Source organism: Hermetia illucens, chromosome 6 (assembly GCF_905115235.1).
Source record: "Hermetia illucens chromosome 6, iHerIll2.2.curated.20191125, whole genome shotgun sequence".
Classification (NCBI taxonomy): domain Eukaryota; kingdom Metazoa; phylum Arthropoda; class Insecta; order Diptera; family Stratiomyidae; genus Hermetia; species Hermetia illucens.
In genome coordinates this window covers 31,471,657-31,498,053 of record NC_051854.1, presented here as the reverse complement: position 1 = coordinate 31,498,053, position 26,397 = coordinate 31,471,657, and the positions used below count along the sequence as shown (strand labels likewise).

Sequence of the window (26,397 nt, the reverse complement as noted above, 5' to 3'; positions counted from 1 at the left end):
GCTGTTAATTCGTACGAAATTGATAAGTTTGTGCTGTTATAACTTTGACACTAATAGTTGAAAAAGTGAAGCGATGGCGGCTTTACGGTTTCTTACCAGGGCAGAGGCTGCCTCACCTCTGCCCTGGGAGCAGTGTGACCGTAGCGGCTCGCAGATGTTGCGTGCTCCTTTATATAATTCGTAGAACACGACATGACTACGAATTATATTGAGCGCAAATCCGCCTTATTGACCAGAGCTTGGCCAGAGCTGAAATATTCGTTTTAGGAATGATGGGGTCCTAAGTCCGCATCAACTTAATGCTGGACCGGACCAAATGGGAAGCAACTCCTGGTCCACGGACCCCTCGCTTAGTTAGTTGGATTTTCATGAAATGGCATGTGTATACAAGAGTCGCCGGTGCAAAATTTAGTACACCTAAGATGAACTTAAGTGGAGTTTTCCAGTCAATTTCTAAAGGTTGGTAATATACTATTAGTAAGTTCATTTGAGCAGATATCGGAATGGGACATATTTTGAGGCCTAGATTTCATCTAAGCACACCACCCTGATTTTTTTCAGATTTTTAAGTTGGGTAGTTTGGGAAAATGAGTCCTGTCTCACTTCAAGTGCGTACATTTCGACTCCTCACTCCCGCACTTTGCAATTCACGACAAAACTAATATCAGTTGCGGAAAGTACTAATCAAGATCTTTCATCTGATACCCCACGCGACTATACCCGGTGAAAAAATTTTGAATCCTTCCCTAGCATGTATGGCGAGCCCCCCTTTAAACTTCACCTAAATTTATGCCACTCACTGTATGCGTGGGATTTCATAGTCCCATCTGTCTACCAAATTTCGTTCGGATCGGTTCACTCGTTTTTGGAGAAAAGTGCATGTGACGGACAGACAGTGAATCGATTTTAATAAGGTTTTGTCTGACACAAAACTTTAAAAATTGGCTAATTTTGTTGAAACGTCCAGATTTCAGCTTATCGAAATGTTTATCAAATTTTATTGTACATATAGCTACGCAGCTATGAAAACTTGCAGCGCTTTAATTTCGATCTCTAATTGGTATTTTTATTTTCTGTTCTCAAGTAAATACTACAATTTGATAATCAGTAACTGAAAACAATTTTACGTGTTTATCTCTTTATATGCCAATGAATTGCACCTGATTATGTATAGCTTAGGAGCGGGCCATCATCATGCTCATGGTTGATGCTGGTTTTGAGCAAACAAATTTACACACAAAGAGCTAGAACTTTTGATAGAATACGCTAATATTCACAGAAGAGACAGAATCTTTAATACGCACTGTAATGCTACCTAGCAGCTTATATGTAGGAATGAAGCATTTATTGCTTAATCACTGTTTACTGAGAGAAACTTGAAATTTCAGCAAACCGTCACCTTGAGATTTCAAAATGAGCACACGAAATAACTCTTCTATAAATAGAAATATCTTATCAACGCCCGGTCGGCTCAGTACCGGGAGGCATTATCAGCAATTTCTTGTTGTCACTTTCACTTATCAGTTCGAAAAGGGGCACATACATAGGTATGTACATATATTTGAATCCTCAGGTCAAGCATACAGCATAGATACTCATAGACATAAATAAATTGTGGAAGAGAAAATTGAATACTTATCAATGATTTGCATATTTTGCTATGTAAAGACGAATTTCGCAATTAGATTTGTCAGTCAGAATTCGTTGGTTTCAGTGGATACTACTCTGGATCTCCTCTAGAAGACATTCTGAAAGTTATCTTTAGTTCGTAGTGTATAGTTAAGATGATAAGTGAAATGGCGAAACCAGATATTGAAATTAAATACAAAGAAGTGAGTTTTACAATTTCAACGCCTATTACAGGTAGTGTTCGAAAAGTATCACAATATTAGGAAATACTTGATTGGATTCATACGTGCTCCCTAAAACCGCCTACAACACTTTCAGTAAAAAAATATGTTGGTATTCTATTCATCCTATTTCCTTTAAATTCAGCGGGAGCATATATGGCGAAAAGATTAGTGCAAATCATGTAAAAGGGGGGTGTACAATTTTTTTCACCAAATATAGTCATGTGGGGTATCAAATGAAAGGTCTCGATTAGTACTTTTCGAAGCCGGTCTTAGTTTCGAGATTTGTTGAAAAGGTAGGGAGTGGTAGGGGTGGAAAGTGATGATTTCTTTAACGGACCCCTTCTCAGAAACTACCCAACCGAAAAATCTGCAAAAATTAATAAAGCTGCCTCTATATGGTGCCCAGGCCCCAAAATACTCTCCATATCGATATCTGAGTAAACTAAGTTAATAATAGTATATTACCATATTTATGGGAAAATTTAGTAAAACCCCCCTTAAGTTTATTCCAGTTGGTAGTAGTACAAAATATAATATGAAGCATATTATCCCCAAATTTGATCAGAATCATACTATTAGTAACAAAGTTACAGTAGGTTAAATTTGTTTTTATCGTATAAATTTACAACCCCAAGTACTAAACCTGACATGCTAAATGCGTATACTATGGGACAAATGGGATAGTTCTACACTCAAATATACTCACAGAAGAAGCAAACAAAACCTTTCATACCTGACGCGCCCAGCTTCCGGTTTCCCGACTTCTTATTAAATTAGATGTCGTTCTGCACTAAACCTGTTATTGCTCCGTGGACTGTTAAGGGGGTCATCTCGTGTGAAGACGGTTTTTCGTTTTTTTGGGAATTTTTGTGAAAAACTGGATAAAGATACAAATACGAATTTTTCACCGTATATTTCTTAATACCTAGAGCATGTGTAATAATTTGTCCAGCCCGGTAGCATAGTTCATTATTAAAGTATGGAGCAACTTATAAATTAAAATAAAATTCGGTTCGAGTCCGTTTGGGAAGGATCGTATGACCATTTTATTTAAATTCCAAACTTAGACTAAAGACTACTTACAATATTTCTTACAAAGTAACCTATCTTGTAAACATTATCCTATCTTTATCATGTGTCGCGCACATGTCCATATTGCATTTTACAATGCACAGGTCAAAATGTCTTCACACATTTCTTACGAAATAGGGTACAAGCAATATAAATAACATTATGCTTGTACCATTTTTATTATCAGGCCCGTTCACACATGTTACAAAACAAGATGCGTTCTTCGAACAAGGTCCTGTTATTATCTTAAGATAAGAATATGTCTACAACTATGGTACAGGCAATATAAAATACATTATGCCTGCACCCAATAATATTTATTCTATATGTATACCCTAAATATTCATATTGTGCTATTACTACCCCTCCCCTTAAGCTGATTCGTCCCGAATCTGTTTGTGATCGGCGATGTAGCGTACGATACGTTCGATTTCATTTTCGACGTCGAAATTCATAGGTCGGTTAGGTCGTCTGATCGTCGGCTTACCACGGCATTTTCAACGCATTACTATAATGCCAGCCGGAATCACTGTTGACACCTTACCTGTAACTTTGTACAGTGTGTCGTTGACGAGAATATCCTCTTCAAACTGTACGAGGAATGTACCCGTAACAGTCACCGAGTGATTTTTCTCTACTATTGTGGCTGTTGCATCATTAATGATCAATGTATCATCATCAACCCTTTCGATTGGTGAGATGCGATATGAAGTGACCGTTTTACACGTTGCGACGTTTCCATTGAAGATCATTGCAAGGCATTTATCAAAACGATCGTGCTTGCAGACTGCTTTGCCCTTACCTTCCTTACAATTAACCAGTGGCAGTGTGTTTTTTTTTTTGCACTCGGCAACATACCTATTGCTTAAATCTAATATGGTATTGTTATGAATTACAGGGTACACAACTATGAGAGAACAAATAGTAATTATATTTGGTACTTTAACTAAATATTTTAAATATTTAAACACATTATTACTAATATATATTTGAACAGTAGAAGATGAAGTCAATTCACTTATAGTAATGGGCATTTCTTCCTGTTTTACGATTGAGAGGACCCCTTGGTCTGTTAAAATGACAGGATTAACAATGTTTAATTGAGCAAGGGTAACCGAGTAGACAGCGTTCGTTAATAAAGGTATTACTCTTTGATTTCTAATGGTAATAATTTGAAATAACTCAGGAAATCTTGGTTCGCTGATATCATAATACTCTTTTTTTATTAAATTTATGCGCTCTGTCAATTTATTAATTTTCTCAGTTAGCTCAGAATTAATTTCTACCTGCTGATTTTGTGCGCCTACTAGCCTAGACTGTCGTTCTTCTAACAAAACAAAGTCATCGTGATCAGGTGTACCCGCAATAAATTTGATAGCAGAACCAAGGAAGTCGATTGATCGTCTATGCCTGCGTTCACCAAGCTTTAGAGACGACAATAATCTAGACATTTCATTCGCATCTGCGTCCAGTGATTCCTTCTGTTCCGATATTGAAAACATTTTTCTTAAATCACTAACATCTCCTATTATACTTTCGAATTCAGTTAAATTTATATTATGGATAAGGTATATAAGTTAATAAAAATATCGGGTAGTTATATTAAAAAAAAACAATTTATTACTTCATGCCTGTTTGGCATTCTAATTACAACTAACTACAATTTTTTGAAATATAAAAGAAATTAATATGATTTTGCCTAATGTGCAATCATGCGATTTCATCGATTGCACCGATGACCCCAATAGTTGCAGACGTCGCTTTTGGATGTGGTGCTGACACAGGTGTGTTTGCGCGTGCAGCATTTCCGTTCGGGTTAACTCGCCCGGCTTTAAATGCGATAGTCCCCAATCGCTAAAAGAATCGTATGTCGTTGAACCTGACCTTGGTAGTTGCTGATCGTGGATCTGATGTTGGAATTGATGTTGGCGGTTCTGGATCGGATTTCGAAGACGACGATGATGTCGGAACCGGTGATGGTAGTTCCGTCGATTGCTTAACCCTTATTTCTGAAACGATATTCTTAGTTTTGAATTTTAAGCATAACTGGAAGGAAATGATGAAAGCGATAAAAACGCCAATTATGGTAAGTGTTGAGTATGTTGTTATTCGATGGATGCTAGTTTCGGTACGCATAAGTTGAATCTCGCTGGTGTTGTTTATATGGAGATTTTTCATCATTTGTAGTGAGAGTACTTCCTGGTAAGTGTTAACTTCTGGAGATGGTTGTAATATGGCAGGTAGCACATTCATCGTTGTTATATCGCGATTGACATTTACCGTTAAGCTCGTGTTATGGATTTTAACTAAATAGGTACCGTTTAGTTTATGGGCTATCTGCTCAGCTTCGATTGTACCAGTAAATTGGTTCAGCAAAATGGTACCGGATGCAATCTCTTCAATGGTTGGTATGTGCGCATTGCTGGTTGTCTTGCATGTGGCTGTAAGGCTTTTCATCAGGTTTGGTATGCAAGAGGTGTTTGAGATATCCAAAATTTCAATTTTGGCGTTTACCAAGTAGGGTAAGATCCTGAAAAGGGAAGACTAGTTACGTATGTGGCTTTTATGTATGATTTTTCCAGATTCAGTTAAAACGGTTGTATTATTGTTTTCTTTAACAATTTCTTGTTTGTATCGTGCTGTCAATTTTGATCCTTTTCTTTTGTTTTGTTTTACGTAGATAGTTTCTCCAGTTTCGTATTGCTTAGTGGGCTGTCTCGTCTTATTGTGGTTTTTTATGTCCGTCTGTTGTTTCTGTCTTAATTTCTCAATATTTGATAGCCGAATTCGTTCTAATTCGTCTGGGTCTATTCTTGGAGTTCGGCCGAAATGTAGCTCAACTGGTTTTTTTCCCGTAGTGGAGTGAATAATAAGGTTGTATTCGTAAACAGCACGCTGCAAGAGATTTTCGAAGCATCTAGGTGGTCCTTCTTCCTTTAGGCATCGCATAATCTCAGTAAGCGTACTGTGCCAGCGTTCAACTTGGCCATTTATCTCACTTTTATAAGGGGGAGTCTTATAGATTCGGATTTTAAGGTCATCTTCTAATAAGGAGGTTATGGAGGCGGACCTAAGCGCTCCTTCATTGTCGATGACAACGATTTCTGGCACACAGTAAAAGAAAAGTAAGTCTGTAAGGGGTTGTTTAATATCCTCGATGGATTTTGAAGCAATTATTTTAGCCTGGGCAAATTTAGAAAATTTATCGACGGCAGTTAGAACTCTATGTCCCTCAGTGCTAAAGAGATCGATATGAATTGTATGACCTGCGTATGCGGGGATAGGAGTAGCGTTTAGTAAGGGTTTATTAGGGTGTCGGTCGTATTTATTTACTTTGCAAGTACAACATCGTTTTACTATGCTTTTTATTTTTGCCGACATTCTCGGAATATAGAAATGCTCTAATAGCTGTAACCGATTTTCCTCGGCATTGCGGTGCGCTCGTTTGTGTACCTGTAGTATTCTCTCTTCTTGCTCGGCCTCGTTAGAGACGTCTTCGACAAATTTCTGCGTATAGCGTATTCGGTAGCTACTGAAATGTTCAGGGTAAATTTCTTGGATGCGGCCCATATTCTCTTCGGCAGTTAGAAGACCATTTATGGTGTTAGGATTGAGGTAACGCTTGAAGATACTTATTAATTCATTATTTGAATATTGCGCCTTGATAAATATGTGTCTCGAATAATTTGGAAAAGGGTTTTGTAGCTGGTAGCTGTCTTCATTGCCGAATTTTAAAATAATTTGATTCCTGAATGCATTAATGGGTGACTCGACAGTAGGGATGAGGTTGTGTGACGAGCTCTCATCACTATGTTCTGTAGGGGTAAGGGAATTGATTAGGGTTGATTTAGGAGGCCGCGAAAGCGAGTCTGCGACAACGTTAGCTCTACCCGGCTTGTACTCTAGCTCGTAGTTGTATTCCTCTAGGATGGCTTTCCATCTTTTCATCTTACTGTTAGTGTTCTTATTGCTAAGAGCATAGGTAAGTGGTTGATGGTCAGTGTATATTTTAATCTTTCGAGAACCATAAAGGTAGCTTCGCAATGAGGTCAGTGCCCATATAATGGCAAGCATCTCTTTCTCATTGGTAGCATAGTTTTCTTCGGTGTTTGTTAATGTTCTGGAAAGGAAGACGATGGGTTTTTTATCCTGAGAGAGAACTGCACCAATGGCGTAGTCAGAAGCGTCTGTTGTTAAATGAAATTCCTTTTCAAAATTCGGATGAGTCAGTACTACTTCTTTAGACACAAGACAATTTTTTAGATTATTAAAAGCATTTAAGGCTTTCGAGTCGAGGTGAACGATTTTGTTTTTGGATTGATTTTTGGACACTCGTCCGTCTACCCTTCTTAAAAGAGACGTTAGGGGTTTTGCAATTTTTGCATAATCCTGAATAAAACGTCGATAATATCCTGACATTCCTAAAAATGATCGAAGATCTTTCAATGTTTTAGGTACTGCCATATTCGCAATTGCCTGGACCTTTTGAGGGTTAGTTTTGATACCATCCTTACTTACTACGAATCCTAAGAATTCTATGTCCGTTTTCATAAATTCGCATTTATCCGACTGGATTTTCATGTTGGAGGCTTCTAAGGTTTTCAACACTTTTTCAAGATTACTAAAGTGTTCTTCCTCGTTTCTTCCAAAGATGATAATATCATCAATGTAAACGTAACAGCACACCCCTATGTGCTCTCGGAGAATATCATCGAGGGTTCTCTGAAAAATGGACGGAGCATTCTTCAACCCAAACGGAAGACGGGTAAACTCGAATTTACCGTTGTTAATGGAAAAAGCCGTTTTTGGTATGTCGCGCTCCTTGAGTGGGATTTGGTGGAATCCACTCTTCAGGTCGATTATAGAGAAAAATTTGTTTTTGCCCAAATTCGCTAAAATTTCACTTATTTCGGGAATGGGGTATCTCTCTGGGATAGTAACCGTGTTGAGCTTGCGATAATCTATTACCATTCGATACTTTTTCTCACCGGATGCGTCTTGCTTTTTAGGAATGATCCAAACTGGTGAATTATAAGCGGATTTGGAGGGTCTTATTATTCCATCTTTGAGAAGCTTGTTTACTTCTTTCTCAACTTCTCCTTTCAAGGCCATTGGGTAGGGATATGACCTGGAGTATACAGGGTCGTCGGTCTTCGTACGTATCTCTCCCTTTACTGTGCTAGTATATGTTAACTTTTCGTCGGGTTCTGTGAGTAGTTTCGAGCAATTCTTAAGGATTAACTTTAACCTACTCGATTGCTCCTGGCTTAGATGTGTTGTTCTGATGTTAATGCTGTTAACAGTCTCTGAGATATGCTGTTTCAAAGGAATGTGTAAGTTAGGGTGAAGTGTCATATAGTTTTCGTCTGTGTGAATGATAGCTTTCATTTGTTTAAGGGTGTCATTACCAATTATACCATCGAATGAAATCAAACTTGGAAGGATAAAAAATTGAATTTTCGTTGCATCAGGGCCAAATAAGTTTACAAATGCATGATGCGTAATTTCGATGCTACCTCCTACGGAGTTAGCGTAGAAAGCTCTGTTGTTTGGTATATGGTTTCGGATGTGTCTAGGCTGTATATAATTTTTGTTAGACCCTGTGTCCACAAGAAATCTGAGACGCTCTCCACTTCGTACTACATGCTCGAAATATGGGAGTGAAGAGCGTGTTAATCTAAAAAATAGATATCGTCCAGCTGTTCGGATTGGTCGATACTTGGTTCGTCACTAGTGTCCACATAGTCAGTTAGGGTCTGGTCATAATTAAGGTCCTCTTGGTTCATGTCTTGTTCGTATTATTCCTCTGTAACATCATTGGTTTCATCAGGTTCTGTGTAGTACACTCTTTGTATCTTAGGTGGAGGGTGATGCCTCTGGGAGGCTTGTTGGGGACGTTTTGGTAGCCAACGTTGGTTTTGGGGTCTATTGGCATAATTTATGGCGTGAGACCTGATGGATTGGTCAACATCCATAGGTACTGGTCCTCGTGGTGGTCGAGGAGGAGGTAACTTATTTTGGGGAGTCTCATGTTGGGGTTGTTGGTAACCTTGTGAGTAGAATTGTGGTCTCTGTGGCACTTGAGGATTATGGACCAATTGTGGATGAAAATCGCGCCTAGGGGCTGGTATTGGTGCCTGTCTAGAAGGAAGAGACCTCATTCTACGTGGTGGAACAAGAGGTGGAGTATTATGGAGAACCTTCCGTGGATTGGTGCTGGAATTATTCGCGTATTGGGCACGATAATCCATGTTTTGAAGTTTGAAACACAAATGTAAGGCCTGCGGTAGGTCTGCCGGTTCGCGAATGCTAAGCAACCGTGGCAAATCACCTTTTAGTCCTCTGATAAACGTATCAAGTGCTTTTTCGCGGTACGATTGAGTCATGATATTCATCGCGTCCTGACTCATTTCAATCGACCCTAATTTGTTAAGTATAAGAGGTAGGTGATTATACACTTCTTGATAGAATTGGGAAACGGTATTCGCACCTTGGACTAAGGTTGTCATCTGGTACTCTAAGGTACCAAGATCTCTTTTATCCGCGTAATGCAGATTTAAACATTTGGAGATTTTAGTCCAATTCAGAGGGGTATTGTACGATTCTAATGCTATATCTGCGTTACCTACAATTTTGTTTCTTATAACCGATAGTATACCGTAATATTTCGGCGTGCCTCTTAGATGGTCATAAATATGAAGGATTCTATCAACGCTCTTTCGCCATGAGCTGAATTCACCTGGTTCCCCAGAAAATGTCCTCAAGCTCTTAAAGACGTCAGGAATTCTATCCATTTCGGACAGATTCTCATTATTACTGATATTAACTGGTACGTCTACTTCATCTCCAATGTCAGATGCGGGATTCAATAATGCACTAAACATTTGTCTCCCTTGAGTACGGAGAGTTTCCTCAACTACTCGGGAAATAGTTTGGAGCAGTTCGTAGTTCGGAGCATTATTAGACTCATTATGATTGCCATTAACCGGTGGTTCTAAAGTGGGCAAAGCATCAGCAAGGCCATCGAGATTTAATCGCGGTGGTTGAATCAAATTATGAGGATTCGACATTTTTGAATAACTAAAAGATCACCTTTCCCGATAAGTTCAAAAAGATTGCAGATATTCACTATTCACTTCCTGAATTCAATCACTTTTAATTATTTCACTTTTGATTATATCAATTCAAACGATTCGCTTTTCGAATATTTTTCTTTTGAATTAAAATAAATTAAATATTTTTGTATATAAAAGACAATTTAGTGACAATAATGCAATAGCTTTAATAAATGAATATAAGGTAAAACAAAACATACAATTCTTAATTGAACCTTTAAAACTTTGAATTTATTCTAATTGAATCTGGTTAGCTTTTTTAGAGAAATCAATTTGGCGTAATTTTACAATAATAATTTGTAATTACTTACATTAGGAACGCTCTTGCTTTCATATCGGATGAAATTTTGTTTTGTTCGAATTTTATGGTGAACTGCTTCGGATCCTTAATCAGCGATTGTCCTTTTTGCCTCCTTTGGTTATTCAAAGGCTACTTGGGGCTAAATCAGGAAAAACACGCGTGCTTCGAAATTTTGGTTAATTCCGGTTTTATCTTTTCCACTCCGAAAACTTTTCATTCGTGTTTACACGAAAACGATTACTTGGTTATCGCGTATCGTTTTAAAATTCGCGGAAACTTTGCGATAATGTAACGAAGTTACTAGAGATTCTAAGGATAAGACTTATCAAAAAAATCACACGTGCGAAGCGGTCCCTGCTCGGGCGCCAGTTAATAAAAATATCGAGTAGTTATATTAAAAAAAACAATTTATTACTTCATGCCTGTTTGGCATTCTAATTACAACTAACTACAATTTTTTGAAATATAAAAGAAATTAATATGATTTTGCCTAATGTGCAATCATGCGATTTCATCGATTGCACCGATGACCCCAATAGTTGCAGACGTCGCTTTTGGATGTGGTGCTGACACAGGTGTGTTTGCGCGTGCAGCATTTCCGTTCGGGTTAACTTATATAATCTTCGTACAGTCCCACGTCCCCTTTTCGTAATGATATATAATTAGATGAACTATAGTCAAAGATTTTGCCGGCGACGGTGGTGACCAATGTTAATCTGGGAAGAGAAACATTAACGAATATTATCTTTGTGCACCTCTTTACCATCTACTAGTACCGCAGTACCTAAATCTTTCTGCACATTTTTCCTATCATACTTATTCGAAAGCTTATTCCCACAACGTTTATTCCTTTTGACAAATATTTCTTGCCCCTTTTTAAATTTTCTATTGACCCTTTTTTTGTTGTGATAGTTATTTTGAGCTTTTTGGGCATTTAACAAAAGTTTTTCCGTATTAAGTTTATTTGAATCAGAAATGTTCCAAAGTAAGTCAATAGGTCTTGCTTTTGTTACAGAGTGTATATAATTGTTATACTTTATTAACGCTAATTGGATAATTTCACTAAGATCTGTAAGTTGCATATCCTTTTTATCGCTCTCGATATTTCTGCTAGAGTTGAATGGAATCTCTCGACTTGTCCATTGCTTGTACTGTGCATAGCTGGAACTTTATGGTAAGACATACCAAAGTGGTCCCTAATAAGGGATTGTATAACATTTGAACAGAGTGATGGCTCATTATCCGTAACTAATATTTTCGGATTTTTGAAGAAACCAATTATTTTCGTAAGAGGAATTTTAATATCTACAATTGAACGTGAATCAATTTGTTCCACTAGAGCATATTTTGAAAATTTGTCTATGCACGTAAGGAAGTAATTATTCTGAGTACTGTAAATATCCATATGCAGGATTTCACCAGGATATTTGGGTAATGGCGTACGCTTCATAATTTGCCTTTTCGGATGTCTTTGGTATTTAGACTCTACGCAAATTTTACAATTACTAACGAATTTTTTTATTTCCTTACGAAGTCCAGGAAAAAAGTATGTATCCAGAATTTGGTTATAGTTCTCCTTCGCTGAACGATGCGCTCTATTGTGTTCCATTGCAATAGTTTCCAGCTGATCATTTTCATTTATTAAATCCATCACAATCTTTTCGGTATGCTTAAAACGAACCGAGGGAAACAGATTGATAATATCATTCTGTATTTTTCCAAGAATTTCCAAAGAACAGTGGACTCCATTAACTACCTTCGCGTCAACTATCTCCTTTAACTTTGAATATAGACTTTCGGTGTTCGAAAAATCAATTTCGTGACGTAGGTACCCATTAAACAATCTAATTGTTGTTACTTTTAGATCCTTGCCCACCGAAAGAATAATCTAACTTTTAAAGCAATTTATAGGCGTTGACACTGTCCTTATGACCTGAGATAGGGATACCTCACTGTTATAGCAATTTCCGCTAGATTCACCATTTCCAGTAAGATTCTGAATATACTGGCGAGATAGCGCGTCTGCGACAACATTTTGAGACCCAGGCTTATAATGAAAAGTCGGTGTGAATTCTTCGATAAAGCTTTTCCAACGCTTTAGCTTGGTGTTAGGATTTCGATCAGATATCGCGAATGTTAGTGGTTGATGATCGGTATAAATGTGAAGATTGTTTACTCCATAGAGATAATTTCTAAGAGACTGCAATGCCCATACTATGGCAAGCATTTCTCTCTCATTGGTCGCATAGTTTTGCTCAGTCGCACTAAGCGTTCGTGATACGAAAGTAATCGGATGTTTGTCCTGAGATAACACAGCACCAATTGCTACCGATGAGGCATCAGTTGTGAGCTCGAATGGTCTGCTGAAATCCGGAAAACGTAAAGTAACGTCCTCTGATACTAAAATCTGCTTTAACTTGTTGAAGGCATCTTGAGTATCCTTCAACAATGTAATTTTCTTTTTTTCTGACTTTTTTGCACTAACATCACCATTTTCTCCTCGCAATAATTGAGTCAAAGATTTTGCAATTTTTGCATAATCACGTATAAACCGTCGATATTAACTCGATAATCCTAAGAAGGATCTAAGGCCCTTAATAGTAGTTGGCTCTTTGAAATTAAGAATAGCACTTACTTTGCTATCTGCAGTTTTTAAACCATTTTCAGATACAACGAAACCCAAGAACTCGAGTTGCGTTTTGAAAAAATTACATTTTCCCAATGAAATGCGCATATTCGCATCTCGAAGCTTTTTTATTACTATTTCAATATCTTTTAAATGACTCTGAATATCGGAAGAAAAAATTATAACGTCATCAATGTAGACGTGGCAACGGACTCCTAAGTCGTCCCTTAATACATCATCGATCGCTCTCTGAAAGATACTCGGAGCATTTTTCAGACCAAATGGCATTCGACAATATTCGTATTTGTCATTATTAACGGAAAACGTCGTTTTCTTACGATCTTTTTCTGACAACAAGATTTGATGAAAACCTGACTTTAAATCTAAAGTAGAATAATACTTGGATTTTCCTAAATTCGACAATATAACTGAAGTATCTGGAATAGGATATTTATCCGCATTGAGTTTTCGAAAGTCAATTACCAGACGTAGTTTAGGATTTCCCATTTCATCTACACCCTTTTTATTAACTACCCAAATTGGGTTATTATAAGGAGAAGAACTCTTTCTGATTATACCATCACGTAGCATAGTTTCAACCTCAGAATTTACAAATTTAGTTGCCGTCATCTGGTATGGGTAACTCCTTGAATATATTGCTTCGTCAGTGGTAGTTTTAATCGTAGCCACAATGTTAGTATTATAAGGCAATGCTTCATTTGGATCAGCAAATGCTTTTTGATTTTCCGTAACGATTTTCTTAAACCCGTCTACACCTTCCTCAGGAATAGAATTGTAATCTAAATCCTGTAGGAGATTTATTTGTGTGCTATTAGAAGGAAAAACCTCTTGAATTCCACCGATAGAATAAAGTTTACTACCAGTGACATCAATCATTGCATTGATTTCCTTTAGAAATCTGTAACCTATAATTATAATACATCCATATCATTTATTTCAGACAATACATAAAAATCAGAAGTACGTCCCATAATGCTTATCTGACATTTCGCGGTGATACGTGTTTCCCCATGAATGGAATGTACATCAAATTCATCGTTTTTTAATTTAGATACACCAACTAGAAATGGAAGATTTTTCACATAGTTTCTTTCGGCAGCTGTGTCCAAAAGAAGTTTAATTTTCTCACCGTTTAACAAAGTGTGTTGAACGTATGGAAGACATGCTTTCGATTGTAACATGTATATACAACAGAACTATCCTTTAATTTCTCTACCCGGAATGTGTTCAATTGATGTCTTTTTGAAAAATTATTGTTTGATGTTTTCGAACGAAAATTATTATTTTTTCCCGAATTTTCTCTAAATCGAGACGTTGATGGATCTACATCCATTGGTTCAGGTGGAGATTGAGCTTCATCTCGGGTAGTTTTGTTAACCATTTTATAATGTGGACTTTTACCCAAATTACTCGTATGTTCCCTATCAGAGTTCGAATTAGCAAAAGCAGCGGCGAAATTATAGCGTTGTCTGTTAGACTCTAGTTCCTGTGCGAGAGCCAAGGCAGATGGTAAATCCTTTGGTTGACTCGCAAAGAGAGTATCACCGATAGGTCTTTTAATACCAGAAATGAAAATACGCAATGCGTCGTCTCTATACTTTTCATTCAAGGATTTCAAAACTACGCTTTCATCGCCATATTGCATAATAGTTTTATTGGTTATTAAAGTCAATTGTTTTTCTACCATATCATAAAATTGTGGAAAAGAAAAACGACCTTGTCTAAGAGTAGACAATTCCTGCTCGAGTAAATACAGTGGTCTCTTATCGGAATACGTATGGTCCAATCTAGCCAATATAGCGTCAAAATTCAGTGGTGTACTGAACGACGATAAAACCATATCAGCAGAACCAGTAATTTTGTTGCGGATAATAGCAACAGCTTAATAATATATGTCAGAACCAACATATGGTTGATACGGCTTTATTGCAGCTTTGGCTGACTGTCGCCATGATGGATACTTATCCATAACACCGCTAAACTCGTGCATTGATTTTGGTAAGTCAAGCCTCATATTACCACCAACAACCCTACTTGTGATGGCAATTTCCTCATACCTCTGTACAGAAGGACCCGGTGTCTTCAGTTGCTGCAAAGAAGACTGAAATTCTTCCCTTAATTGCGAAACAACCACATTAATATCACTCTGATTTTCAACAGGTGGTGCTGACGCTCGCAGTTCCTGTATGGTAGAATGAAATTCCTGCCTTAACTGAGAAACAACACTGTGAATGTCACTCCCTTGAGTTGACGGACCTGGCTGAGATTTCAATTCCGCAATTGCGTCTTGAAATTCCTTCCTAAGCTGAACAGCTAATGAAAGGTTAACCCTTTCAATCATATTCGAAATAGCTTCGGCAGATAGAGACATTTCTATTACTTTTTTTCTAAGAGATTTAAAAAATTTAAACTGTCGATTCGGTTAACCCTGTAGTCGGCCCTTTTTAAGCTTAAATTTCTCAATTTAATATGTTAGGATGTTTTTAAATTAATTGTACATACATAATACTCGTACAGATATTCATATCTGTTTGCAAGTTAGACACACGCCACCAGTTGATTCGATTCGCTTTGATTAGATATCTCGTTCACCCAGTCACAGTCACTTGTTGCAATATGTAGGTACGTCTGAAAACTCCGCTGCCAGCCGCTTCACTCGATTATTGTTTAGTTTTAAATTCGCACGATCGTGAACATTTATATAACTAAACTTTCACACACTTTTTTACGAAATTAATATCGACTCCTTATACAAGGATTAAAGATTGTGGTTCAAACCACGTTGGGCGCCAATTAAAATAAAATTCGGTTCGAGTCCGTTTGGGAAGGATAGTATGATCATTTTATTTAAATTCCAAACTTAGACTAAAGACTACTTACAATATTTCTTACAAAGTAACCTATCTTGTAAACATTATCCTATCTTTATCATGTGTCGCGCACATGTCCATATTGCATTTTACAATGCACAGGTCAAAATGTCTTCACACATTTCTTACGAAATAGGGTACAAGTAATATAAATAAAATTATGCTTGTACCATTTTTATTATCAGGCCCGTTCACACATGTTACAAAACAAGATGCGTTCTTCGAACAAGGTCCTGTTATTATCTTAAGATAAGAATATGTCTACAACTATGGTACAGGCAATATAAAATACATTATGCCTGCACCCAATAATATTTATTCTATATGTATACCCTAAATATTCATATTGTGCTATTACTTATACACCCATCTCCAAAAAAGGTGTTTTCCGCTGCTACGTTAGAGGGCGATGTGCTCAGCTTAAAGAAAAAAATAAACGGCATTTTAGTTTCCGGACGATAGAAACATGTTTTGAATAAGTTGTGAAAATTTCAAAGAATTTCGTTAGATAGATTTTGGGCTATGGTGGCAGCAGATTTTCGGTTTCGAGAAAAACGCATTTTAAAACTAGAATGTGATCATTAACCATAAAATTTTAACAGACCGTTATTTTGCTATACCTAGTCAATAAACCTCCTTAGAAAACACATGTAAAGCCTTGGCTTCAATTTTCACTCTTTTAGCAAAGTCATTTGAACGTCATCTGGACCGGTAAATTCGCACTTCTTTACGGCCTGTCATACCACACTTTACCTGTTTTACAGTTTAATTTCCGAACGATTCCGAATATCAAAAAATCAATTTTTCCAAATATTCTACACTCTATCTAGATCCAATTGATGCAAAAAAGTCGATTTCTTGGATCCGACACATGGGATGACCCTCTTATACAATTATGTTCAAACACGCACGTAAAAATAGGGCCTAGGTAAACAGTATACCATAGACCTCTAACTCTGTAAATCTCTATTTAAAAAAAGTTGGTGGAATCTAGTAGGCTATGCGCATATGGAAAAGTTTTGCTTTGTTTTACACAAAATCTTCAAAGTGATAAGTGATCTTGAGCATAAATTGAAAAGCTCGGAATGGTTGGCTTCATATTTAACCAGTTCGGCTGTATTTCCATTGGGTTCCGGCGACTTATGATTCCTAAGCTGATGAATTGCACGAACTGTTATTGCTCATCGATATTTCGATTCTTGAGCAATTTCTCAAACTACTCAACCCATCGCTCCAATATGCCCATAGGGTCGGAAATCAGATTTCAACAAGATCATCATTGAGGTATATAAGGCTACATCCTGCTGACTTGTTGGTAAAACTTCTGCGCTTTGAACGGTTGCTCGCTGTACTGCTCTATACTTCCTTTTTCTACTTGTGAAGTCGCTTCTCCACCGACGTAGCTCATAATAGGTCTCCGCGTGCTTTTGAGATTGCAGCATTGGCTGGTATGCAAATTTCTTCCGTTCTGTTACTAGTTGCCATTAATCGTCGAAGTCATTCCTACTCTTCACAGGAGGCGAAGTATGTTTGCGGTCGTTCCAATGATAATGTCCAGGAGGTGAATGATAAAAAACATCACCAGCATAAAGCAGTGTGTAGGGCGCTGGACATTGGATATCTCGTGTGACGGTGTCCATAACAAGAACAAAGTGGAGTGGTGAGAGGGTGCTTCCTTGATGAAGACCAAAAGAGACACGAAGCGGTTTTGACACACCCGCCAAACTTCGAACTTTACTTTTCGGATCGTGGTAGAGCAATTGAACCCAGCGCACGAGTTTTTCTAGCACGAAGTGTTGTCGTAAAGCATACCAGATGAGTTCGTGTGGTACACGGTCAAACGCTTTCTCTAGATCCAGAAAGGCAATGTAAAGAGGGCGATGCTCCTCACGTGTAGCGTGTATTGTGTCAGTAGTTCGGCAGTTTTTGACAAATCCGGCTTGATTCACGGTTATTTCAACAATTTCGCGAATACGGTTGTCAAGAATGCGTTCAAAAATCTTCATGGTATGGGAAAGTAACCGGATCGGACGGTAATTTGAACATTCTGCTGGACTGCCATTCTTTTTCTATATTAGAACTCTAGTACTTTCTTGCCAGTCAGATGGTGTTCCTCCTTCTTGAATAACCCGATTGAAGAATTCACTGAGCCCCAGTGTTGGGTCCCAGCTCTTTGATTTCCAGAGCTCAAATGCGATATCATCAGGTCCTCTGGCTTTCCCCGTTTCATTGCTTCCTCGACTTCAGTTGTGCTGACTGGTGGAACTGTTCCAAATGTCGGCAATGATTGTGGAAGTGGAGGATGAGCAAATTCCTCAGTTGAAATCTTTTCGAAGTATTCTCGCCATCTATCCGTTGCGGCTCGAGGGTTGGTAAGCAAAGTACCGTTCTTGTCATTAAAGCAACAGAAATGTTCGATATCTTGTGTTTGTTCGTTACGGCTTTTAGCAAGTCGGTACAGATCTCTATCGCCATCCCGAGTGTCGAGTTTATCGTAAAGATTTTTGTAATGGTTTACTCGGGTGACAGCGACTGCTTTCTTTGCTTTCCGGTTCATTCTTATAAATTCGCCAATTAGCAGGCGTTTTATCATCGATAAATTTATGGTAGAGGCGTTTCTTTTCACGGACCTTCATTTCAACATCATCATTCCAAAGCCAAGTATTTCGGTTGATGTACCGCTTACCCGGCTTGGTTACCCCGAGGGTTGCAGAGGCCGCTTTGTGGATCGTGCCTTTCATTTGGTTCCATGATTCTTCCACATTCGTAATGGTCAGCAATCAAATGAGTGTGACCGGTTCTTCTTTCTTCTCACCAAATCGCCACCATTTAATGCGCGGCGGGGCAGTGCGTTCCTCACGCTGTTTTATCGGTGGTTTAATTCGCACGACGGCAATCAACGGCCGATGTTGAGGTGCGAAGGTCTCATAGGGAACGACTCTGCAATCAGTGACAATGGTAAAATGTTGGCGTCTTATGAGAATATAATCGACTTACGTTTTACTGTTCCCACTATAAAATGTAGGAAGATGAAACAATCGTTTGATGTATTCATAAGTACAAGGTCGTGGGTGTCCGCAAAATTGATTATACGCTTGCCACCCTCATTGCTCGCTCCGAGCCCCTTTCCCCCATGGAACCTGTTAGCGTCTGTCTTTTTACCCACATGATCATTAAGGTCGCCGGCAATGATAATATAGTCATCAACAGGCACATATCAAGTCTTTTCATCGACAAGTTGCCAGAAGACATTTTTCTCGGCATCAGGTCGACCTGCCTGTGGTGCGTACGCAGTGAAGAAGTGAATAGTGCGATCAGCTGATATAATGGTGGGCTTCATCAGCCGATCATCAAATCGTTCAACTTCTTTAATAGCATCACGAAAACCCTCTGAAATGGCAATGCCAACAACATATTGAGTGTGTGGGTTACCAAAATAGAGAAGTTTGTAGCTATTTTTACCACGTTCTTTGCAGTTAGGGTACCAACATTTAGCGTGCAAAACGTATTTGTTTCGTTCGTTTTGTTCGGACTAACTTGCTTACGTCCTGACGCCGTTCATGCGTCAAGAATCCTTGCCCATTTCTCGACAAGACCAGGGCCCGTCCTGCTGCGTTGGCTAAGGTGGACGCACTAGTATTTTTCCGATGCTTGTGACTCAATCCGATCATCCCGTTTGTAACGAAATTGTATGCATTTTCTTGATCGGCCTGTCGCGAGACCTGTCACCAAGAGAGGTCAGGTTGTATTTAGCATAGTGGAATAACTCCAACTATACTCTATTTATCTCTTTCCCTGATCTCAGCATTTTATTTTTGTTTTACTGAGGATAGTACAGAGTACGTTGCGTCAAACCCTCCCCAAACTTTGCTGTGGACCTCCCAACCAGGGCCACCGGCGACTTGTTGCAAGATTATGGCACAGTATTCTTTACGGATGTATCAAAGATGGCCTGTAGAGTCGGCGCGGGTGTTTCTCGAATACACATAGTGTATCCAGAGCGTATGGTATGCCAGGTTTCGCCAGTGTATTCCAGGCGGTAGTACTGGCGATATTGGCAGTCTGTCGATGGCCGGAACGAGATTCGAGCCCCAAGCGTAACATAGTCATTCTGACCGACAGCCAAGCGGCCATCAAGGCCTTGTACTCAGCGACGACATCTTCCAGGCTAGTGGGGCAGTGCAGAGACGCGTTGAACCGTCTGGGCAGCACGCATAGTATCAGTCATCTCTGGGTTCCCGGGCATAGCGGGCTGTGCTCTTGGCAGTCCTTCGGCGAATACAGTTATTGTTTCGCTGGCGGCTGTCGGGGGCCGAGTCTATTCGCACTACTTTCCAGCCGCGGGCCTAAGATGGCGATGGCTTACGAGCTGTGTAAGTCAAGGCGAATTTGCCCCGCTTATAACATAGCCTGATGCACTTTCTCTGCGATTGCCCAGCTCTGACTAGAGTCAGGCTGCGGACACTGGGTAAACAATTCTTTGGGGACTTCAGAGAGATTTCTAGCTGCAGGGTGGGAGAGCTGCTTTCTTTCGTGAATGCTACGGGCTGGCTCTGAAGATCCGAGCCGGAGGGACTCTGCCTCCCTGCCCCCATAACAACAGTCACGGTGTTAGGAGTTTGTGTCATCAAAACAACGCACCAAAGCGCTAATTGGGCTCCTCGGAGCGGCCACTGATACCTACCTACCTTTACCTGGGCTTGGGACCAGTATACCATATTAATAGCATACGTACATATTACGGCCATAGATATTATTCTCACTCTAAACAAACACTGTGCATATATATTTTTTTGTTTTTTTTTTTTTTATGGATGGAGGTGGAAATCTTTGAAAGACTCTGCTGCGCCAGGTTGCACCAGTGTGTGGGATTCGCACCCACTAAAATCACCTCCTCTCTTCCGCCCCTCCCCGCGGGACCACCGTGAAGTATTGCTTCGCGGGGGAGGCTCTGGTTCGCTATATCAGCTCGTCCATGTCGCGTCTCTGTCGCGCCGCCTTCCGAGCTCGATCCAACTCCAGGAGTTTTGTCTGCACCACTGCTACTGCCTCATTTACCGGCATCCAGTTTTCCTCCGACTTCAGCATCTCTTCCACCAGGTTGGAGGGCTCGATGTCCGCCCCTAAGATGCTGTTCAATCTTTTCCTTTTCTGCTGCAGAAATCTGGGACAATGGAACATAACGTGCTCCGGGTCCTCGGGTGTAGCACCGCATTCAGGACAGTTGCAAGACTCGTCCAACTCGAAGCGATGCAAGTACTTCCTATAGCCACCGAGTCCCGTAAGGAACTGTGTCAGGTGGTAATTCAATTCTCCGTGCTTTCGGTCGACCCATTTCTCGATACACGGGGTCAATGTATGGGTCCATCGGCCCTTGTCGGAGTTATCCCATCGTTGTTGCCACTTGCCACACAACTCCCTCCTGATGGCTTTTCGGAAATCCGCATTCACCTCGGCTGGATTTGCCTTCCGTTTTTCGTAGAGCCAGTGTGCCTCGCTCGCTAGAAGATCTATAGGGATCATTCCTGCGATGACACACACTGCCTCCGTCGACGCCGTCCTAAATGCGCTGCACACCCTTAGCGCAATTGGCCGGTATGCCGAACCTATCTTCCTCCGGTTGACAGCGTGGTTCAACGCTCCCGCCCAGACAGTGGCCGCGTATAGCAGGATCGACCTCACCACTCCCACGATGAGTAGTCTGCGACTATACTTCGGCCCTCCCACGTTAGGCATCATCCTTGCAAGGGATGAGCTGGCATTTGCTGCCTTCTCTCGCGCATAATCCAAGTGTCCCTCGAAACTCAGCTTGGCATCGATCATCACCCCCAGGTATTTGACAACCGATTTTGAGACGACCTCACGATTACCAACCCGGATGGTAACCGTGTTACTGTGCATATATATGCAGGTACATAAATTGATCGTACCCATATTTCCGATTTACTTCGTGCGCAAAAGCATAGATAGCATTTATAGTACGTATATTAAATACGACTGGTTTAATGTACAAATATATCTATCTGAATTACACACTACCCGCAAACTTTATTAGCATGCATATATTATATACATAATACACACATGCCTGTTTGGAGTAATTGATATTCATATGCATACAAATGACTAAAAAACTAAAACACAATAATTCTTTTCCACCCCATTCATAAGAACTCATTTTGTTGTGGTATTGGCGAATTGATATATGATGACGACGTCATACACGTTGTAGAATGTACGAAATTCACAAAAAATGGCAAAGTTTCACCCCCTATAACTTTGTTAATATTATAATATTTGGATTTTCTTCGAACTTGACCAAATTACGTATTATTTTATTTATTATACGTATGCCAAATTTTGTACTTCTGGGACATAAGGGGGGTTGCGGGATAGATTTCTAAAATGTGAAAATATACTGTTGTTAACTTTATTTGTGCAGATATCGGAACCAGAAGTATTTTGAGGCCTAGCTTTTGTACAGATACACTGTGATTTTTTTCAGATTTTTCGGTTTAATAAATTCTGAGAACGAGACCTGTTACACTCTTTGTGGGTCATATTTTGAGCCCTTCACTTCCCTATGTTTCACCCGATATAAAATATGGAACCAGTTTCGAAAATTACTAATTGAGCCCTTCCATTTTATATCCCACATGGCTACCTTTTATGAAAAAAAATGTTGCACCTTCCATTCACATGTATGGGAAGCCTCCCCTTAAACACACAAAACGGCGCCACTTGCTGCACACGCTCTTACCAATTTTTTCGACAATCGGCCAAGCCGTTTCCGAACAAATCGGGTGTGACAGATAGACAGACAGATAGACGTACACCGAATCGATTCTAATAAGGTTTTGTTTCACACAAAGCCTTAAAAGTCCACAAAATAATTTTAGATGACCGGAAAGCAAAGTGCCGCCCTAGTTGACAATCGACCAAAAACAATAATCAGTTGACAATTCTGAGCAGTGTTTGGAGTTCTTCCTCCGTAAAAAAATACCGAATTTATGTGTCGATATGTGACAATGGACAAAACTTGGCCCCATTATTTCACAGGAGAATCAAACTATCGTCATCTGAGCTGACTGCATGTGGTGAACCGACCGGTAATCGCCGACACCGATACCTATTTGGAGGCTAAAGACAAATCGTAATATAAAAATGGTATCGAAAAAATAATACGACCGCTACAATTATTGTATCGTTACTGAAGGCAACTACGAACTTTTGAGCCCACCTGATATAACCAAGATTATACTCTACTTTCATACATAATATCTACAGAAAGGACATTTTGAGTGAAAGGTTAACTTTACCTTGTTTTGTTGCAGATTTTCATCAATAATGAATTTGTTCCAGCCAAATCAGGGAAGACATTCTCAGTCATAAATCCAGCAAATAAGCAAATTATCGCGGAAATCGCTGAAGGAGATAAGGTTCGTTAATTTTCAGTATTTACAACTATTTTATAATATCTATTTGCACTGTTTCACAGGCTGATGTAGATGCAGCAGTAGCTGCGGCAAAGAAAGCCTTTGCAAGAAACTCAGAATGGCGAAAGATGGATCCATCTGGTCGTTCTAAGCTCATTTACAAGTAAATATTGGCCGCTTTACCCATAGACATGAAGATGTTTGATTTCTTGGCAACTTATTGACCATATATATTCATTCGATTAGGTTAGCAGATTTAATGGAACGCGATCAAGACATCTTAGCGACATTGGAATCCCTTGAAGTTGGGAAACCCATCGGAGATGCAAAACAAGAAGTTATTGGTGCAATTAATGCGTTACGTTATTATGGTGAATGGTGTGATAAATATTCTGGAGAAACATTCCAGGCGCCTGGCAACATGGTATCGATGACAAGGAAAGAACCAGTTGGAGTTGTTGGTCAAATTATTCCTTGGAATGTCCCTGTTTTAATGTTAACCTGGAAATGGGGTCCGGCTTTGGCTGCAGGTTAGTAAATATTCCTTTTCGAAGAGTACAGGCTTTAAATATATGCCACCTTTCTAGGTTGCACAATTGTTTTGAAACCAGCTGAATCAACGCCTCTTGGTGCATTACACGTCGCTTCATTGGTGAAAGAAGCAGGTTTTCCACCAGGTGTTATTAACGTGGTTCCAGGATATGGCCACACGGCAGGCGCGGCTATTTCAAGCCACATGGATGTCAATAAAGTTGCTTTCACTGGGTCCGTTGGTGTAGGTAAAAAAATTATGGAAGCTGCAGCTGCTTCTAATCTGAAAAGGGTTACTTTGGAACTTGGGGGTAAAAGTCCTTTAATTGTATGCGAGGACTTTGATGGTAAAGGCTTTATCACCCTCGATTGTGAGCAATTTCTCTCATCTAAGTTTTGATATTGCAGTGAATACGGCAGCGGCATTGTGTCACAATTTTATTTGCTTCAATTCGGGGCAAATCTGTATTGCTCCGAGTCGTGTATTCGTGCATGAAAGTATTCATGATGCATTTGTGTCTAAATTGGTTGACCAGGCCAAAGCCCGAAAAGTTGGCGATCCTTTCGAATCTGGAGTACAACAAGGACCGCAAGTAAACGAAGCAATATACAAGAGGGTGTTGAGTTATATTGAGGTTGGAAAGAAAGAAGGTGCGAAGTTGGAGGTTGGTGGTAATCCGATTGGAGACAAAGGATATTTCATCGAACCAACTGTTTTCACAAATGTGACTGATGATATGAAAATTGCCAAGGAAGAGGTAAAAAAGCCTTCTTTAGTAGTTCATGTGTTTGTGCTAATGTTTTTCTAATCTTTTATGTTAGATTTTCGGTCCTGTTCAATGTGTTCTCAAGTTCAAAACAATGGAGGAGGTTATTGAGCGCGCTAATAATACAACCTATGGATTGGCAGCTGGGATATTAACGAACGATATTAACAAAGCCATGAATTTTGCTAACGCTGTAGAAGCTGGATCCGTTTGGGTTAACTGTTATATGGCTTTTGCTGCTTCGGCTCCTTTTGGAGGATATAAGCAATCAGGCATTGGAAGGGAAAATGGCATATATGGCCTGGAAAATTATTTGGAAACAAAAACCATTACAATGAATATAAATCCAGTCAATTAAATTCCTTTTCTTAAGTATTAATAACATACTAGTGTCTACCAAAATTTCTAAAATATAAAAATGTAAAAGTTTTTAATACATGCGAGCATACATTTTCTTTTCGATTAAATTATTGATCTTGAATTTAAATTTCATTAGAATCAACAATTCATCCTTTCAAACTTGGAGCCTTTTTGCTGTCGTATCCGCCGACATATTTTCTGCATTTCTTCCCCAGTAACTGGAATCACCTTGTTTCTTTGTTTGTCTTTCACTGTTATTGTCGTGCGGTGACAGAATGGCAACAATTTCTTTGATTTGGCTAATTTATGTACTATACAGGGTGCCCCGTTTATGATGATACAAAATTTAAATGGTGGGTAGTACCATTTGTTTGAGAAAAATTCGTCCATGTCCGTTACAGCTTTTTTCGAGAATAGTGCCAAAAAGCTTGTCTTTCCCAAAAAGATCACAGTTTACCATTCCCTCAGTCATTTAATTCCAGATTTTATACCGTTTTTGAAAACTACATAGCATTTCTTATCAATGAATATTTTTTCAATTGCAAATGTCATCAACAATTTGAAGAGGGTGCGAAAATCGCGGAAGATTCTTCGTTGTTTGTGGTACGGGAAACGAAAGGTACGGAGGCGGGCGTAATTTCATGTGAATCGGTTTTGACTGAAAGAATTTGGAGGTTGAAAGCTTTAATTATTGGACTATACTCTGTGACGCCTGATATGAGCGAACTTTATTTTTTTTCGAACTTCATATTTTTTCGTTTTGAGAATGAAGGGGGTCCTAAGTCCGCATCAACTTGATGCAGGACCGGACCAATTGGAGAGCAACTTACTCCCTCTTTTCTGGTCCACGGACCCCTTGCTTAGGGCTTGCACCCAAACTTTTTTAAAAAAAAGTCAAGCGACGACGGCTTTACGGTTTGTTACCAGGGCAGAGGCAAATCGTCAGACGCTGCCTCACCTGGTGAGGTCCGTGGTCCGTGGACCAGAAAAGAGGGAGTAAGTTGCTCTCCAATTGGTCCGGTCCTGCATCAAGTTGATGCGGACTTAGGACCCCCTTCATTCTCAAAACGAATATTTCAGCTCTGGCCAGCTCTCGGTCAATAAGGCGGATTTGCGCTCAATATAATTCGTAGGCATGTCGTGTTCTACGAATTATATCAAGGAGCATTCAACATCTGCGAGCCGCTACGGTCACGCTGCTCCCAGGGCAGAGGTGAGGCAGCGTCTGACGATTTGCCTCTGCCCTGGTAAGAAACCGTAAAGCCGTCGTCGCTTGACTTTTTTCATATTTTTTACTCACAGCATTCGTCACTTTCCACAAGTTCCACAAGAGCCTCTTCCCCAATTTCCTGAGCCACATATTTTTTTAGGCCCCTTGAACTTTATTGTCTGCAAACTGATGCCTCTTATCATAGCTCTAATATTATTGCGTTTTGCAAGAAACTC

General features: G+C 39.5%; 1 protein-coding gene across 1 annotated transcript; it reads left to right on the top strand.

Moving 5' to 3' along the window:
- Window positions 1-1,681: 1,681 nt before the first annotated feature.
- LOC119658905 (retinal dehydrogenase 1-like) lies at window positions 1,682-25,029 on the top strand. The gene is made up of 7 exons (XM_038066711.1): window positions 1,682-1,832; window positions 23,192-23,296; window positions 23,356-23,456; window positions 23,540-23,823; window positions 23,881-24,171; window positions 24,233-24,582; window positions 24,647-25,029. The coding sequence occupies exons 1-7, from the start codon at window positions 1,785-1,787 to the stop codon at window positions 24,947-24,949; spliced, it is 1,482 nt and encodes a 493-aa protein (XP_037922639.1). The 5' UTR covers window positions 1,682-1,784; the 3' UTR covers window positions 24,950-25,029.
- The last annotated feature ends 1,368 nt before the right edge of the window (window positions 25,030-26,397 follow it).

What these genes read in the sequence shown, in the direction of transcription:
- LOC119658905 (XM_038066711.1), top strand. Translation starts at nt 1,785, where the DNA reads ATGATAAGTGAAATGGCGAAACCAGATATTGAAATTAAATACAAAGAA. An exon ending in AAATCGCTGAAGGAGATAAG is followed by an intron (nt 23,297 to 23,355) that starts GTTCGTTAATTT and finishes ACTGTTTCACAG; the next exon opens with GCTGATGTAGATGCAGCAGT. An exon ending in TGTATGCGAGGACTTTGATG is followed by an intron (nt 24,172 to 24,232) that starts GTAAAGGCTTTA and finishes TTGATATTGCAG; the next exon opens with TGAATACGGCAGCGGCATTG.